Genomic DNA, 19,850 nt, shown 5'->3' with positions numbered 1-19,850 from the left:
ATAGTTCAGCCAAAAATGAAAATTCTGTCATTAATTACTCACCCTCATGACGTTCCAAACCCACAAGACCTTCAATCATCTTTGGGACAGAAATTAAGATATTTTGCATGAAATCCAAGAGCTTTCTGACCCCTCCACTGATTTTCTATGGGATTAAGATCTGGAGACTGGCTAAAGGCCACTTCAGACCTTAATGTGCTTCTTCTAGAGCCACTTCTTTGTTGCCTTAGCCGTGTGTTTTAGGTCATTGTCATGGTGGAATACCCATCCACCACCCATTTTCAATGAGGGAAGGAGGTTCTCAACCAAGATTTGACGGTACATGGCCCTGTCTATCATCTCTTTAATGCGGTGCAGTTGTCCTGTCCCCTTAGCAGAAAAACACCCCCACAGGATAATGTTTCCACCTCCATGTTTGACAGTGGGGATGGTGTTCTTGGGGTCATAGGCAGCATTCCTCCTCCTCCAAACACGGCAAGTTGAGTTGATGCCACAGAGCTTGACTTTGGCCTCATCTCATCACAACACTTTCACCCAGTTCTCCTCTGAATCATTCAGATGTTTATTGGCAAACTTCAGGCGGGCCTGTACAAGTGCTTTCTTGAGCAGGGGGACCTTGCGGGCGCTGCAGGATTTCAGACCTTCACAGTGTAGTGTGTTACCAATTGTTTTCTTGGTGACTATGGTCCCAGCTGCTTTGAGATTATTGACAAGATCCTCCTGTGTAGTTCTGGGCTGATTCCTCACCGTTCTCATGATCATTGAAACTCCACGAGGCGAGATCTTGCATGGAGCCCCACATTTCTTCCATTTGTAAAAAAAAAAAAAAAATCACACTAACTGCTTGGCAATGGTCTTGTAGCCCATTCTAGCCTTGTGTAGGTCTACAATCTTGTCCCTGACATCCTTGGACATCTCTTTGGCCTTGGCCATGGTGAAGAGTTTGGAATCTGATTGATTGATTGCTTCTGTGGACAAGGAAGATCAGCATGATTTCTGGCTCCTAGGTGTCTTTTATACAGGAAACAAACTGAGATTAGGAACACTCCCTTTAAGAGAGTGCTCCTAATCTCAGCTTGTTACCTGTATAAAAGACACCTGGGAGCCAGAAATCTTGCTGATTAATAGTGGATCAAATACTTATTTCACTCATTAAAATGCAAATCAATTTATAACTTTTTTAAAATGCATTTTCTGGATAGACTGATCTTCTGGATAGACTGATCATTTCTTTGTCAATAGGCAAATGCACAAAATCAACGAGACCAAATCATTTTTTTCCGCAGTGTATTTTAAGGATGTCCTTACAACCTTTCTGGGCCTTGAACGTGTCAGTTGCATTGCAGAAAGCTCTCGAATTTTATCAAAAATATCTCAATTTGTGTTCCGAAGATAAACAAAGGTCTTACAGGTTTAAAATGACATGAGGTTGAGCAGTTAATGACAGAGGGAAAAATATTAACTCAGACAATATCAAACTGTGGAAACGAATTCTATCTAATTGGAATGAATCACAGATTCCAAGTCAGTCTGTGAAAGAAACTTCCCCTGCTGACAGTACTAATCTGCTTGTCAAACATTCTGGTGTTATCGAATGCAGTCACACAATTGATCGCACATTGTGAACCGTTTCTTTTTCTGCCTATTTCTTTCATACACAATAAACCTCAGCACCTGGTCAGCCCCCTCAGAACGTAGAGTGGAATCTGATTGGCTCTCAGCTTGTGCTGCAGTGGGATCCCGTCATCGCTCTCGAAACTGAATCTGAGGTCACGGGATACATAGTGAGTGACATTATCTCTTTGCACCCAGAAAATGCACTGGGATATTTTATGAGTTTCACTGAAGGCAATCAATTGTTTTTCCTTTAGCAGTCAGGCATTTCCATTCCTACATTGTGGGCCGAACAATGATAGCAGGAACTACAATGCACATTTGCATCTGATACTATTGATATACATAATAAGGGTTGTCGGGGTGCAGTAATTTAACTACAAAGATATGGCAGTTACGTGGCCGAAAACCAGTCATTTGGGTGTTTTTATAGATAAGAGCACTGCATATGCTATTTCATGTCTCGTTCCACCTCTCTTAATTACACATGCATGCAATTAACAGCTCTCACAGTGCTAATTTCCCCACAAGGGAAAACAGTCATGAAGCTCACGGGAAAAGCACTAGCCATTAGCATCAGTAAACATTATCTCGAATAACAGGGCATCACCTGTGTTTAACTCCTTTCATGGTTATATATGTCGCTCTCACATCATTAGTGGTGCTATATCACTGTTGTTGCTTATACTTAGAGGCAGTCTCTAAATATTAAACTACTACAGACATGAATGATTCATCCAGATAATTTTAAAAATCAGCTTCAGCTTTTAAATAGAGCTGTCAATTTGATGCATTTTTTTTTTTTTAAATAATAAGCACTTTTATAAGTCCAGTATGTCTATTGTAGTGCCATAATAATGCAGTGTCTTAAAATTAAATGCCACTAATTGCAATCAATTTAATTGACTGACTTATATTGTAATTAATTCTGTTTAAAAAAAAAATGATTGACAGCCCTAGTGTTAATTATTCTGAATGAAGTTTTTGATTGAATCGGGTGCCGTTCGTCTGCAGGTGCTGTACAGAAGACACCGGAATAACGACATGTACTCCATCATCACCAACAAAACCTCGGTTGAGTTGACCCTCAATCCGAACGACAACTACGTCATTCAGATCAAGACCCTCAGTGAAGGGGGCTTGGGGGAAGGAAGCGAGCCCATCCACATCCACCAACTCAGTAAGTCTTTTATTTCGTCTTCCGGCGGCATTGATAAGCTCTTAATGGGGATTCAGTCAGTTTGGATGCCTAAATATTTTGCTCTGTTCGCTTCAGTCTTTCAGTGTGTCGTAGAATCCGACCTTTTAAGAAATGCACGCTCCTCCGCTATCTATCTCTGTCACTGCACAGCCAGAGCGGCATATAAATTAGTGAGAATCACCCCCAATTCCTTCACTCCCTCAAATGGGAGGCAATCAAAATGTGCTCGATTTTCCTCCCCCTTTCTCCCAGAGATTTGCTTTCAGATTCAACCCAAGAATTCTTTCCTCAATAATGCCTCTTTCCATAAATAGGGTACAAATTGGTGTAATGCAAAATTAGAGGCACAAAAATGTTGTTTTGTTTTGAGATGTTAGATAAGCTGTCATCTAACATATAATCAAACTAACATGAATTGAATTTGTCAAGCTCAGCCCAACTATTATTTCTACAATGGTTCACTAGGGGTGAAAACTTTTGTAAAGAATGAAGATGTTTAAATTTTTCTTATTTTGCCTAAATATCGTTTTTTTTTTTTTTTTTAGTACTGCACTTCAGAAGCTACATGTTTCCCAGAAGACAAAATAACTTAAATTTACCCTGATCTTCAAATTCAAAAAGTTTTCACCCCCCCCCCCCCCCCCCCCCAGCTCTTAATGCATCGCGTTTCCTTCTGAAGTATCAGTGAGCGTTTGAACCAGTTGTCCTCAGTGTGAAAAGATGGATCTCAAAATCTCAAAATCATACGGTCATTGTTGAAAAGAGTTTAAATAGAGAAAAATGCTGAAAAAACAAAAGGTGGGACTTGAAGGATTTTTTCTGAAGAAGCACGGGCAGTTTAACTGTTTAGGGCTGACAATTTTCTACATTTTATTTTATTTTATTTTTTACAGTTTCAGACTGTATTTTGTTCTTGGAAATTGCCTAATAACGTAGACCTCATATGCAATATCTTTTAGAATTAGGAATGAGCTGTCTGAGAACTGAAACCACAATGCTCTCTTTCTCTCCTTTGGGAGACTTAATAGTGTTTTTTAATAGTTTTGTTTGCGTTTGCTTACAGGCATGGGTGCACGTGGATCCAGAGCAGGAAGGCTGTGCACAATTTCTCTCTCTCCGCTCCTCATTTGCGCTCTGTCGACGCTCAGTGCCTCCTGATGTTCGCCTCCCATGAGCACCAGACCCAGACGCACCAACAAAAACATACTTTCTCCTCTTTGCTTATACAAGGCATATGTTTCGCATAACAATCTGACCTGATGGGATTCCCCAGCTCTGGCAACATGTATGGGAGAGCTGGATATTGAAATGTCATGGGAATGCTGGGGAATTCATCATTAGTAAACACGGCAGAGCCCTGAAGGAAAGTTATTAGGGTTTTGGGGATAATCTGGAGTACTGCAAAAAAACATTTGCTTATTGAGTATTTTTGCAGTATCTTCCTAGAAAAACATCCTTAAACAGGATAAATTAACTTGAGGGAAAAACGGCATCAAATATTAAGACTTATTTTCAGAGAACATAGCTTTAAGTTTTTTTTTTTGTTGTTTTTTTGTTTTTTTGTTTTTACACCATTGGTAATTTTATTTTTTCATAGGTTTATGCTTAAAACATGGAAAAGAAATTCCAGGGAGATTAGAAAAATAAACTTAATTTAATATTATATATTTTTCTTTGAAAACAAATCTTATTAATTTGAAAAAGAGACTAAAATACAGTTTTGACCATTTCGTTGGCATCGTAAACAGGAAAAAACACCACAAGCCGCTTTTGTTCTTTGTATAATACGCTGCTTTATGCAGTGTGCCAATGCGTGCATCATCTATTCCTCTGACCCTTGAGAACAATCAATGCCTTAAATTCATGTATGCACCAAAGTAGATGAAAACAGTTTTGCAGTTTAGGACAAGGGCTAAGAAACCAGTGTTGGCGGGAGTTGCTCTTATATATAATGCAGATTTTTGGAACTTATGTGGCTTCATTGTGCTAACTAAGTTCTGGGTCTGGGTTAACAAAGCCGAGCATTGATTTGTCCTAATGGGAATCTTCCATTAGTTAAGAAAAGAGTGTCGCCGTCCCGCCTCTATTACAGTGCCATTGACTCCCTCTCAGTCTCTTTGATGGGTATTAGCATTTTGTTCAACGCTTCTTGTCAGTTAAATTATTGATGCGTTACGCATTATACACTTAAGGCTCAACAATTAAGGCTTACTTTTCCTGTGAGTATTTGCTCTACGTCATCTAGCTGAAACAGATTTACACCACTTCAGTTTTTCTCAGCTGGTGTTGACCCACTGTGTGGTGTTATTCACAACCCATTCCTGCCTTTAAATATATATTGTAACGCAACATGTCAAAAAGCCATTGAATATGGTTTGAAAGTTTCCGTCACTTAGAAAAGTAAGCTTTTGAAAGGCACTCATATGCCTCACACACATCTACCTGTACTTATGTGTGTGCGTGTTTGTAAACTGGCACATAAACTGCAAAACAAGTTGTCAGAAACTAAGTGACGAGATGTGGAACACTGCTGGAAGGGTATCAAATTTTTATAGCTATAATGGCCTTGCAGATGTGAAAAGATTGAAAGCTTTGCAAACAAGTACAAGATTGATGCGTGAAAATCCCCAGAGTTACTAACCAGTCTAAATGTGTTGGAAAATTCAGTTGTTCAAGGTGGTTTTCCATCCTCATCTTGTAGTATTTTTTTAGAAGACACCTTAGGGTTGCACTATAAATAGTATTTTGATCGTGATCATGATTATTGCAATATTTCTGCCCACTGGTTATTTATCATATGTGGCCCTGGACTACATAACCAGTCTTAAGTCGCACTGGTATATTTGTAGAAATAGCCAAAAATACATTGTATGGGTCAAAATTACATTTTTCTTTTATGTCAAAAATCAGTGTAAATTGTCTACCTTCAATATATCAAAACTTATTTTCCGACTAGTAATATGCATTGCAGTGGGTTAATAAAGGCCTTCTGAAGCAAATCAATGCGTTTGTGTAAGAAAAATCTTTATATTTAAAACATATTTAAAGCTATTGTACACACATACACACGATTTGGACGTACATCACATGGAACAAACAAACAAACAAACAAAGCAAAGTGGAGAGAGCAAAAAAAAAAAAACTAAATACAAGGTACAAAGTATAAGGAATTGTAAAGAAAAAATGTCAGATTTTAATATTAGCCAAGAAGAAATGTTTTTTTTCTTTGCTGTAAACAAAACTTTGAACAAAACGGAAGCTAAAGATTACGGTTTATAAGCTTTAAATATGGATATCTTTCTTACGCAAACACATTGATTCACTTCAGAAGGCCTTTATTAACCACTGGAGCCATATGGAGTACTTTTTATGATGGATGGATGGATGCACTTTATTGGACTTCCAAAGCTCAACACCCATTCACTGCCATTATAAAGCGTGGAAGGGCCAGTACTTATTTCATATAACTCTGATTGTATTCTTTTTAAAGAAAAAAGTCATATACACCTAGGATGGATTGAGTAAATCATGGGGAAATTTTCATTTCTGGGTGAACTATGTATTGTGGCACAGAGGTTGCTTAAAGGCAAAGTCATTTTTGTTGTTTTGGTAGTAAAACATTACAACATTTACGACAAAACAACTGCTCAGGCTTATATTACAATGATACATAATGATAATGGGTGTTGGTGTGGATGCTAATATAGTTAGCATTCTTGGTGTCAATGAAACTTAATATAAGAATACATTTTGAGCAAAATAATCGTGGTTTTCAGTCTAACGGATAAGGTGCAGCCCAGTCATAATATTGGATTATATGGGCGATCATATCTCATGTTGGTGCCTAACACGCACTGAATTCTGAATTTCTGATTTGTACCCTCAATGAGACGAGGCGAGGCACTTCGGGGGTGACCTTTTAATGCCGAGGTTCGCTGCCAAGGAATGGTGCCTTCACTGGACAATATGTTCCTGGCTCTGTCATGGCAGTATCAGGCTGTAGAGTCCATAATTTGCACTTGTTCTTCTCAACGTCAGAAGAAAGCACAAGGTAGTGAACCAAGGTGACATAGCCTTCCTGCAAAGTCTTTAGAACAGGTGCAGTACAGCCCATGAAGACATGTTAAGAAATTTAGCGAGGGAGATAAAAAAAAATAATAAAAAAAAGAGGCTGCAGAGTCCCAATCAGGACAGCCTATCTGTTCTCCTTCAAGCTTTCATAAAGGTCTGGGCACCTTGATTAGGCTGCAGTGGCCCAGTCAATGGGATATCGATTTTTCTGCTCTATATTGCGGCTGCCACAATGCAGACTCTTGATTGACTGATGTCGGTGTTCCTGTCAGCCGTCTTGTGTGGAGTTTGTGCTTTGAGTGTCTGAGATGTCCTTGCCCTCCTTCTGTTCAGAGAGTTTGAATTTTAGCAGAAAGATGCAGGGAACAAAGAAGTTTCTTGAAGAATTAAATACATTTCCCAATCTTACATCTGCATCAGTGCAGGTGAAAAACAGAAACTACATTTCAGGATATGCAGTTGTATACCACTCTTTAGAGGTTTGTGGTCAGTCAGACGTTTTTGTTCATCAAGGCTGCATTTATTTGATCGAAAATGAAGTAAAAAAAACTGTGATATGTGAAATAGTAACAAATTTTCAGCATTACTTCAGTCCTTCAGAAATCATTCTAATATGCTGTTTTATTATCATTGAAACAGTTGGAAACAGTAAAAAAACAGCTTAATATTTATGTGGAAACCATGATACATTGATGAAAAGAGATTCTTTGGTGAACATCATTTATTTAAAATAGAAATATTTTGTAACATTATAAATGCTTCATGATCACTTTTGATCAATTTCAAGGCATCTTGCTGAATAAAAATATTAATTTATTTTATAAAACTCGAAAACCTTAGTGAGCCCAAACTTTTGAATGGTAATGTACATTTAGCCATCATTTAAATCTTTTTAATACACATTCCTGGTCTCATTGTGAGTTATTTCAAAAAGGCTCTGCTCCTAAAACGAAAGTCCTTATTCTTCAACAGCCTTTATTTGAGACTGGTTTTAAGTTATTCCTGATGAATAAATTCCATTCAATTGCATTACATAAGTAGAGTGAGTTGCAAACACTTCGTTTTGACTTTAAAGCTGCTATCATGCACAGTTTTAAGGGGTTTTTATGGTCAAGTGTACTTTATAGTTCTATAGTTGAGTTAATCTCTGGAATTACAGATTATTTGTAGGTTGTCTATTATTTTCAGACAATGTTTTTTTTCAGCATAGGAAAACAAAAATAGAAATGTACTATAAGTATTTCATATTACAGTAATTGCAAAGTTAGCGCTGCTTCTCACACCCCTTGTCACTAATGATATGTTCGTTTTTCCATGCGCTGTTTTTCCTCCGGCTCTCAGTTTGTTCTAATGTGCCCCATCAACCCTCAGTTACAGTATCTGCGTAATGATGCATATAAACACTGAAACAATAATTGTTGTTTAATAGCAATGATTTCTTTGGTACTCTTAAAATTGTGAAGTCTAATTTGCCTAATTTTGTGTACACCGTATAATCAGTGGGTTTCATTTCTTCACATTACGGATTCCCTTTGGCAAAACTTTGATACGATATGAAAATCTGAGCTGTTAATGACAGATCTTATCGCTACAATCCAATTATGTTTCTAAGTAATCCGAAATGAAAAACGACAATACTTTGGCCAGATGTAAATAGTGGCTATATATTTTTAGAGTCGGCCAGCATTGATAACCTGACGTTTTCTACTGCACACGGCCCTGAGAGTTTAATACTGATGTATTAGTAAATAATCTCTGTGAGATGACTTACATATAACCTGACATTTTCATATTGAAAAGTAACTGTTTTGTCTTGTATACTAAAACTGTGCATGTGGAAAAATGTTTGGTGCATATGTGTTGAATTTTATAATCCTGTTAAAAACTTAATAAAATGTCAAAAGCCTCATTTGCTGCTGTATTTCATTGGGGGCTTTAAATAGCTAGAATTATGTAACATAGCAGGAAACTGGTAGCCACTGGAAATTTTGCATCCAATGACCCCTTCAAAACAAATACCACTGAACAGAAAACTAATTTAAAACTCCTAAAACAGTAACTGCAGGCAACATTAGATGTAATATTATGGGGTTTTTGGAAAAAAATATTTTAAATGAACTTATGTTGCAGTGATTTTGACCTGGAGTGTTTTTTCTTTTTCACAAAAATGTTAATGTTATGGACTAAAATTTGCTGACTTTGCTCGGACAGGATATAACCACTTACCAAATAAAAATGTATCTATTTTTTAACCTTGTTATACTTGGCTAGAGTTTTTGGTCAAAAATGACCAGTCTGCCAAAAAAGAAAATGCTTGTTATGCTACATTATTATCAACTTATTTTCTTTCGATTAGCACAGGTTTATTATGGAAGTTATTGGTCATAGACCTCACTGTTCTGAGTTATGCTGTTTTTTAAGTGAATATTGCCTAAATTATCTACATTATTACTTTTACTCAATCAGTCAGTTCCAAAAATACTAAACATGTGCTACTTGAAAGAAGACAAGTTGACAAAAAGACTGAATCCAAGATTTTGTGAAAATATGAGAGACAAAAAAAAACATTTTCAGCATAGCACAAGGGTTATAAATTATGGAAGTCCATTTCCGCCAAAAAAAAAAAAAAAATCAATATTTTTTCAGAATTGTGAAATATAAACTAGCAATACTGAAAAATAAACTTGCGATTCTGAGAAATAAAGTAATTAAACTTTTTTTCTCAGAATTTTAGAGTATATATCTTGCAATTGTGCCTTTATAACATGCAATTGCGAGTTTATATCTCACAATTCTGACTTTTTTTCTTAGAATTGCATGATACAAATTCACAATTCCGAGAAATAAAGTCAGAATTGCATGATATAAACTCGAAATTCTGAGTAATAAAGTAGTTTTATATCTGCCAATTGTTACTTTTTCTCAGAATTGCTTGATATAAATTCACAATTTCCAAGAAATAAAGTCAGAACTTAGCCTGGCTAATGCCAAACCATGTCATGACAACGTCATGATTCGTGGTCTGGGAACCACCCTCATTTTCTCGTATTTGAGGCGTGGTTTATGAATGCCCAGAGTCGTTTATTGGGCGCTGCGAATGTCTATCAAATGCACCTGTGTGTAGCTCATAGCCAATCTTTTCAACTATACCGGATGACGTATGTAGAGCGACAGAAATTCGTCAAGGAAGAAGACGAAGAGTCAGAGAGTTGTGTGTATACGATGGAGTTCTAAACTACTTAGAACACTATCTAAGGCTGCATCGAAAGATAACTTTGCGTCTGCTGCCATGCTGGATCCATAGTTATAAACAAACTGCTTCGGTGAGTCGCATAGAAGGCGTCATCGTCTTGCTGCTCCCTCCCCGTTCTGTGATTGGTTCCCTATCTGAGGTGAAAATTTGGTCCATGGACTCCAGGCTGCCTAGCAGCGTGAATAAAATCGCGCTGCGCGCAAGGCAGCATGGAATGACCCAGGCTAGTCAGAACTCGCATTTGCAAGTCTGACTTTTTTCTCACAAATGCAAGTTTATATCTCGCAATTCTCAACCTTTTTTCCTAAAATGTAAAATATAAACTCACAATTGCAATTTATAAAGTCCAATTTTGAGAAAAAAAAAATTATGATGTTATAAAGTCAAGAATTGCGAGATGTAAATTTGCAATTCCGAGACAAAAAGTCAGAATTGTGAAATAATTATTATTTTTTTACCTTTTTTTTTTTATTATTCATTGGCGGAAATAGGCTTCCATAAAAAATGTAGTATACTGCTACCAACAATATTGAGCAGGCATTAAAATAATGTTTTTGTTTTTTGTTTGTAAATAGTATCATTACTTTTAGTCTTCTCTGTCATAAACAAACTTGATCAAGCGAAAATCCATTTAAGGGCTGATGTCATGTCTGTATTCACCATATTTCCTGTGCCAGACAAAATAATCAATGCCTAATTAGCTCATCTTCTTAGATGTAATCGAATGTGAGATTGTTGAATTCAGAGCATCTTTGCCAGGCCTGCCTCAAATGGTACATGAATAATAAGCTGACCCTTTTTAATCTGCGGGATCTTAACTGAATCAAGCTTTGCCATGGCCACTTGTAGAACAAAGTAGAACAAAGCGTCATGTGATGGCTTATATTCATTTAAAATGTCAAGAGTAGTTAAAGAGTTTAATAGCTCCTTTGAGAAGCAATATTATCCTGATAATAGTAGGCTACTAATGGTAATTTAATTAGCTGGACGTGCTAATCAATATTTGAAGCAGCTTGGGAGCTGATGTCTGGACTCTAACCTTCGCCGCAGATAAAAGCAGAGTCACACTGACTTATTTTGGGCCATTTATCGCCGCTTTGTTTGATATGCTGTGATGTATCACTCCCTAAACAAGCCTAATTTCAGATGAGTGTGGAAAAGACTTGGTCTGGGTCATCTCCAGCAGCTGGATGAATGGTGTGTAATTAAAGGTTCAGCAGACCAGAGTGTTTTCCTAATTAAGTATAAATGCCAAGCTCGTCAGGAAGACGCCCAGGCTCCATCTTAATGCCAGCGAGAGATTTTATTACTAAACAGCATGTCTGGAGGAAGTCTGCATCTCTTTCCTAATTGCAAATACACACTGACGTGACACATACACATGCCATTGTGGCTGGTCAAGCCTGGCATTACAAGAAATGTTGGTGACACAGGTTGTTTCGGGCGAACTGCTTCTTTTATCTCATGCTCCTAAACAAGTTTCAGTTGAATTTTCCATCCTTATTCCAGTTTTTTATTCAAATTTTGTCATCTTCAAGGAGAAATCCACTTCCAAAATGAAAATTTCCTGATAATTTACTCACCCCCGTTTCATCCAAAATGTTCATGTCTTTTTTTTCTTCAGTCAAAAACAAATTAAGGTTGTTGAGGAAAACATTCCAGGATTTTTCTCCATATAGTGGACTTCAATGGTGGCTAACGGGTTGAAGGTTTAAAGTGCAGTTTCAATGAAGCTTCATAGGGCTCTATACGATTCCAACCAAAGAATAAGGGCAAAATACAAATTTATATACTTTTTAACCATAACTCCTCATCTTGCACTAGCTAAATGAGTATTATTGTAGCTTCATAACATTATGGTTGAACCACTGATGTCCCATGAACTATTTTAATGATGTCCTTACTACCTTTCTGGGCCTTAAACAAATTAGTTGTGCTGCTGTCTTTGCAGGGTCTCAAAGCTCTCGGATTTCATCAAAAATATCTTAATTTTTGTTCTGAAGATGGAAGGTCTTAGGGGTTAGGAACGGCTTGGAGGGTGAGTAATAAAGTAGTAGTTCACTTCCAGAACAAAACTTTACAGATAATGTACTCACCCCTTTGTCATCAAGATGTTTAAGTCTTTCTTTCTTTAGTTGTAAAGAAATTATGTTTTTTTGAGAAAAAACATTTCAGGATTTCTCTCCATATAGTGGACATCTATGGTGCCCCTGAGTTTGAACTTCCAAAATTCAGTTTAAATGCAACTTCCCAGCTGAGGAAGAAAAGTCTTATTCAACGAAACGATTGATTATTTTCCACAAAAAAAAAAAAAAAAACTGTTTACTCAAATGCTTATTTATTTTTTTCGGTTCAATACGGTCGAAAAACTCTCATCTCATTTCCCCCCCAACTTCAAAATCACCCTACATCGCTTTATTACCTTTTTTTTTTTTTTTGTAAAGGGCGTTTGACCTTCTTTGCATGTTCACTTTGTAAACACTGGGTCGGTATTTCTGCAGCGATAGGGTGATTTAAAAATTGGAGGAGAAAATGAAATGGGAGTTTTTTTACATACCCTAACTTTGAACTGGAAAAAAAAACAGAGTTCAAGCAGCCCTAGACGAGCGTTTGAGGTTAAAAAGTATATACATTCTTTTTTTTTTTTTTTTAGAAATTAACCAATCATTTAGCTAGATAAGACCCTTCTTGCTCGGCTGGGATCACTTAGAGCCCTTTAAAGCTGCATTTAAAATGCATTTTGGAAGTTCAACCTCAGGGGCACCATAGAAGTCCATTATATAGAGAAAAATCCGGAAAAGTTTTCCTCAAAAAACATAATTTCTTTATCACTGAAGAAAAGAAAGACATAAACACCTTGGATGACTAGGGGTGAGTACATTATCTGTAAATTTTTGTTCTGAAAGTGAACTACTCCTTTAATGACAGAATTTTCATTTTTGGGTAAACTATCATTTTAATTATTCCAAACTTGGAAGTTTATACATTATACATACAGTGTTTATATTCTGTCAAGAGTTACCCAAAAACATTGACGAAAACTTGCGCAACATACTTTTGTCAGGTAAAATTCTCTCTACATCCTCTCCTCCTAAATTATAAATAACCCTCCACCTACCTCCATCTAGCAAATTACGTTACATCAACGTGTCATTGGTTATATTAACACTTTATTTTTATCCACTGATCAGTTGGTATGAGAGTCTGGAATCTATTCAGCTTGAAAGTATCCTCATTGCTTTTGTAGACATAAGTGTGGTGTGGTTTTGATGGGCTGTGACATACAGTAAATTAACACAAGCCCTGCAGTGTCCCCCATTCCAGCTCTAGAATATGTGTCAACAAAGAAAAGAAAATGCCAATTTTTAACTGATTTCATGGGGCTTTGATAAGTAGAAATTAAAAAAATGAATGACTTCTCATATGATAATGACTCACTCTAATGCAAATCTTAAAATTATACTCTACATGATATGTACAGCTAATTTATTATTCTCAAAACTACAACAAATGTGTGCTACACCAGACAGAAAGAACACTGAGCGGTTAATCACGCTGCTGTCAAAGTGAGTTGCCCAAATGTCCTTATTATCCAGATAATATCTCTCCAGTAAGTCTCTCGTGGTCTGTCTCAATGGACACTCATTCACTCATTAGCCTTAAGGTCTCCAGACATGCACTCTGCTTGCAGTATAAATCCAGCATATGATTCATGACAGATTATATCATACGTTGGCACCAGTTTCTCCTGGAAAAAGCCTGACATGTTGGCGTTTTGAGAGCTGCTTTAGGGCTCTGCTCAGTTGAGGACTAACATTCTTAATCAACATGGTCTGCTGGCACAGAAGTAGGCGCTTTGAAGTAGTGGTATGAATGAGGACGTGGGGCAATGCTCCTCATTATCATGGAGTACTGGGTCATATCTGATGCGAGGGACTCTTTAGTGTGGGTTTTAAGAGGAATACATCTTTTATCAGGTATACACCTACAGGATAGTTTTGCTTGCGTTCCTGATGTGCATTTAGACAACCAAAATACATTTAGACATGAAAAATAAGATGGATCATACAAAATGGATGTTATTGTTTATTTAGTACTGAAGGTATTTCACATAAAAGATGTTTACATACTGTCCACAAGCGAAAATAATAGCTGAATTTATAAAAATGACCTGATTCAAAAGTTTACATGCCATTGATTTTTAATACTGTATTCTTAATGATTCACAGCTGTTTTTTTGTTTAGTGATAGTTGTTCATGAGTCCCTTATTCATCCTGAACAGTTAAGCTGCCCACTGTTCTTCAGAAAAATCCTTTAGGTCCCACACATCTGTTGTTTTTCCAGCATTTTTGTGAATTCAAGCACTTTCCAACAATGATTGTATGATTTTGAGATCCATCTTTTCACACTGAGGACAACTGAGGGACTCATATGCAACTATTACAGAAGGTTCGAACGCTCACTGATGCTCCAGAAGGAAAAACTATTCATTAAGAGCAGGGGGGTGAAAACTTTTGAACAGAATGGAAATGTGAATTTTTTATTTTTTTTTTGCCTAAATATCTTTTCTTTTTCTTTTTTTGAAGTACTGCCCTTCAGAGGCTACAGAAGATAGTTACATGTTTCCCAGAAGACAAAATAAGCAAATTCATTGCATTGTTTTTTGTATTTTTTTTTTCTTTTATAGCATCAGTGAGCATTTAAAACTTTGTGGTAATTGAGTCCCTCAGTTTTCCTCAGTGTGAAAAGATGGATCTCAGAATCATACAGTCATTGTTGGAAAGGGTTCAAATACACAAAAATGCTGGAAAACCAACAAATTTGTGGGACCTAAAGGATTTTTCTGAAGAACAGCAGGCAGTTTAACTGTTCAGGACGAACAAGGGACTCATGAACAACTATCACACACAAAAAAAAAAACTAACACAATATTAAGAATTAAGGGGATGTAAACTTTTTAACCAGGTCATTTTTATAAATTTAACTATTATTTTCTTGTGAAAAACTTTGCGATTTATTGGATGGGAGGTGCATGTTCCGGTCATTAACTGAAAACAGACTAGACTAATCAATTCTTGGTATTTAAAAAACAATATAATTTTGTAAAAGTGGGAATCAATTAAAATCAATATTTTTTTACTCAGCCCTAATATTTAGTTTTTTTTTCTTTCGTCTTTTTCCGTTCAACTTCCTAATTTCATATGTGTTGCCAAAATCGTACAAAATCTGAAATATACTGCAAATGAATAAATAAAATGGTAGGCCTACTTAACTGGTGTAACTAAGTTTGTTAACAGTTTAAAATAAACTTTATTTTGTTTAGTTTTTTAAGTTTCTTTCTGTTCTGTTTTAATATTAAGATGAATTAAGAAATTTAACAGATCCTCATTTTGGTTTTAATTATCAGCAGAGGAGTTACAACACTGATGAGAGCATCAGAACACACAGCATCTCAGAGAGAGAACTCAAATCCATTTTTTATATTCAATATTTTCTTTTCAAAACAGTGAGCCGTTCCTCTGGGGGATTTTTGGGTTAGGTTATATTCCCAACTTAATTCAGAGAAACCCTACATAGAGTCACTTTGAGGAATAATTTACATGTGCCTCGGTTTGTGTGGCTTCATCACGATCGTCTTTCTCCCAATTTATTGTCAAGCCTTTTATGGATTTTCATTACGATTTATGTCCTCCCTGATGTGACTTGTACCCCGGTCTACAACGATGGCAAAGGCTTAATGCAGATCACAGGTTTTGGTTTGCACCCTCAATAAATATCATACTGATTTTGCATTGTGCAAGTGATTCTGGCTGACATGAAGGAGGCAGTTTACCATATTGAGTGTTGTAAGACTCCCCACCAGGGTAATTATCTTGCAGATTGCTTCTCGCTAGACATCCTGATATCCTTTCTTGACAACATGCTGGCACCATTAAATCAAGAGAGAGAACAATTCTCTCACATGGAACCCATACTGACAAGGATGAAAACTTGATATTGCTTAAGGTCGATACATGCTATGCATACATCTGAATGGGACCACAACCAATTTTAGCCATTCAGATGCTGAACGTCTCTTTGAGTTAATTTTATCCCCTATGAAATCGCTCAGGGTCTGTTACATCTGCTTAAGGTCAAATGCCATTTGAGGATCAAGGTCGTACGTGTTCACCACCTTAAAGAAGTGTACAGAGCAGCAACACCCAAATAAATAATAAAAAAAAAAATTATGCACAAAAAAAATATTGTTCCCAGGAAATGAGTATGACTAGGCAACATGGGAGAGAAAACACCGAACAAGGGCAAACCGAGACTGTCTTGAACTTTTCATCCTTACATGTGACATGCACTCTGTAACTCAATAAAACAATCCAAGGACATTTTTCCTGCTATTTGGTAAGCCTACAAGTCATCTCATTGTTCTCAGGGCATGATTTTGAAGAATGTTATTTTGCTTGGTATAAAGGGCTGCCTTGTTTTACAAAGGGTCGCACACGTTTTCCCATTGAGTATTCTATGACGTTACCGCAGGGCGAAGTAAGCCACACACCTGTAAGTACTGAGGTTAATAGGTAGCGAGCACCTCTCATCTTTGTGTATAATTTAAGTGCACAGCTATCGCTGGTGATTTTATTCTAATGTTCATTAATGAATTCTAACTGAATTATGACTATAAACTAGATGCTTTACATTATAGATGTTTCTATGCGCTTTCTAAGGTCTTCTGAATTGTTACAATGTTGCAGCTGGCTAAGTGATTACTAGTACATATAGTAGTTTTTACTATAACGTTATAAGGTGTATACAGTATTTTAATAATGCATCAAGTTAGAAGGTTTCTTGTACTGACACCTGCAATGCAATATGTGCCAAGGAAAAATAAATCATATTTTACCTGAGCTGTGAATGTGAATTTGCAGCCTGTATTTAATGTGATGCAATAGAAAGATAGTTTGCCACAAACTAATGCCAAGAAGCATCTTACTATCAAGCTGTTTTTACAAGGTGAACGCAATAACAAACCAGTGTAGTTTAATGCAGAACAACTGACTAGAGTCAGTTCTTTTTAGTGAATCAAAAGCATACAGAATGACCCGTGGAAGCTTGTTTCTGCCTTGAGGTTTAAAAAAAAAGGTAACTGCAACTTTTCAAGCTCATGGATTTAGTTGAACCTAAAAATGTATACCTTGAATGCACTCCAAGTTTATTCAGATAAAATAGTCTGCCAAATGAATAAATCTAAATATGCATACTGAGTCAGGGGTAAAACAAACACTACACAGCTTTAAATGACTAAGGCAGGTCTGGTTTGGGACATTTTTGCATTCTATTTGCAAGGTCAGTGCTGCTTGTCTCCTGTCATTTGTGTTAAACAAGACACAACAGAAGTGATGACATTGGGTTTTCGGCTAGGGTCACAGACTACCAATATCTTTCAAAATTCTGTGACCCCAAAGGGACATAAACAAACACTGGATCGATAAAAAGGAAGAATTTTTGCTGGGGGGGACGCAAGTGTCAATAAGAAACAAATTGAATCACCTTTATAAATTTGGTCCCCATGGCGCTGATCATATTTAAAATTCTTTATTCAGCCACTGACGAAAAAGTAAAACCTATAGACACATATTCCTCTACTGCTGCTTAGCTGTACAAGTAAAGATTAGATGGCATAGGTCAAACAAAGGACAGTGTAATAAATTGAGGTGAAGCACAGCAAGATTTTACATTAAGAAAACTGTAGCGCTGGTGTTTTTGTCCAATAGAGAAACTATACATGCTCCTGCGATATATGCATAATTTAGCTTCTTACAACAGTAAGTGATATGTGGTTTCATGAGAGCTGTTGTGTATAGGCTAAACTACAACAATTTAAGTTATTTCTATTCTCTTTAGCTTTATTTTATTTATAAATATGTAAAGTAGCAGCCAGGAGACCTTAAGATTTTTTTTTCGCGACTATTTCTAAATATATAAGTCGGTAGGTGGTGAAAAGTGATCACATTTATGAGTCATTTAATCATTTGTTCGCACCAATGTAAACAATGCCACTGAACTGAATGAAACTCACATTTTTTGCTGATTATTGCTGTTGAAAATGGTCAATTATTGTCATGTTTTAGGCTGTACTAATCGGTCAGACCAGGAAACACATTTGGAGTACTATAGACTGCCAAAAGTTAAAAAAAAAAAAAAAAAAAAAAAGTTAAAAAAACAATCTGAGGAACAAAAGGCATTTGTGGTTGGCCAAACTAAAGCAGGATTTCCAGGGCAAGAATCTTGGTAACATTTGTGTTTGTGCTCTTCATTTCCGGTCAGGCAGGTGAAATATTAGGCCAATATCCTAATTAATACTGCTTGTACGTATCTTTACCACCTATTAACTTTAGTTTGTTTTTTCCCCTGGTTTAGACAGCATTAATTAGCAGAACAACATCTCTCTAAAGTAACGGGCAATCTACACAGTGTAAATACTTAATATTGCACACAAACACAATCTTGGCACGGCGGCCCAATGAAATATTCACATAACAGATGAATGTAAAATCAATATACTGTAGTACTCATTCAATTAGGTTGCACTCTCTTCTTTTTGGCAAATTCATCCACAGAGTCCGTGCGGTGACGTTCGTTTTGGGCTGCACTAATCAGTTGGACCTGGAAAAACAATTGGGCCTGGTTTTACAGACAGGGCTCAGACTAAGTCAGGAGGATTAGGCCATAGTTCAATTACGACATTTAAGTAATTTTTAGAAACATGCCTTAGAAAAAAAAAACATTACTGGTGTGCATCTTGAGAATGTTGAGGCACTGATATATTTTAAGTTCAGTCAGTGCGAGTTTCTTTCAGTTGAAACAGCTCAGATTTACATTTTAGTCTGGGACTAAGCTTAAGCTTTGTCTGTGAAACTGGGGGTTGGCGTATTATAGACTGCCAAAAGTTAAAACAAATCAAGGAAAAAAAGTTCAAAAATTGTCTGAGGAACAAAAGGCATTTGTGGTTGGCCAAAAACTGAACCAGGATTTCCAGGGCAAGAATCTTGATCACATTTGTGTTTGTGCTTATAATTTCTGGTCAGGTAGGTGAAATATTAGGCCAATATCTTAATCAATACTGCTCGTATGTATCTTTACTACCTAACTTTTTTTTTTTTTTGTCAAAATATTGCGTCCCTTTCTGGTTACTAAGTCTTTCTCTATTTGATTTAGCGGTTTCCACATGGTTTTTCCCTGGTTCAGACAGCATAAATTAGCAGAACAACATATTTAGTAGTACATTAATCTGCAGTCCATTCTGTTGTTTACAGCAGAGTATCGACAATATGCCCACGCATCCAGGTAACTGACCAAATCGTGACATAAGTGCAAACCCTCTATATTTTAATTCCAGATAAATACACAATCTCTCTAAAAGTAACGAGCTACATAGTGTAAATACTTAATACTGCTCGCAAACACAATCTTGGCACGGCGGCCCAATGAAATATTCACATAACAGATGAATGTAAAATTAATACACTGTAGTAACGTTACTCACTCAATTAATGCTGCGTTCCAGGCAACCCATTACCTGTGTTTTTCCAACCTTCTACCCGTGAAAGTGCACTGGAACGGCATTAACACCCGTGACTTCCCACCCGTGAACTTGTACCAGATTGATGTACTCCCAGTTCCGTGCTCTGACACCACAACAATGGCAGCCCCTACGG

General features: G+C 36.7%; 1 protein-coding gene across 2 annotated transcripts in view; it reads left to right on the top strand.

The window, feature by feature from the left end:
* Nucleotides 1–8,787, top strand: part of cntn3b (contactin 3b) — a 76,946-nt gene extending 68,159 nt beyond the window's left edge. For both annotated transcript variants that reach the window (XM_073851309.1, XM_073851308.1), the window contains exons 20-22: nt 1,672–1,784; nt 2,629–2,794; nt 3,879–8,787. In XM_073851309.1, coding sequence (XP_073707410.1) covers nt 1,672–1,784; nt 2,629–2,794; nt 3,879–3,973 — 374 coding nt within the window. In that variant the 3' untranslated portion in view covers nt 3,974–8,787. The remainder of the gene's footprint in view (nt 1–1,671; nt 1,785–2,628; nt 2,795–3,878) is intronic.
* Nucleotides 8,788–19,850: the final 11,063 nt, after the last annotated feature.

Source organism: Garra rufa, chromosome 12, assembly GCF_049309525.1.
Source record: "Garra rufa chromosome 12, GarRuf1.0, whole genome shotgun sequence".
NCBI lineage: Eukaryota > Metazoa > Chordata > Actinopteri > Cypriniformes > Cyprinidae > Garra > Garra rufa.
The sequence above is the reverse complement of the archived record's forward strand: the minus strand, read 5'-3'. Positions and strand labels throughout refer to the sequence as shown.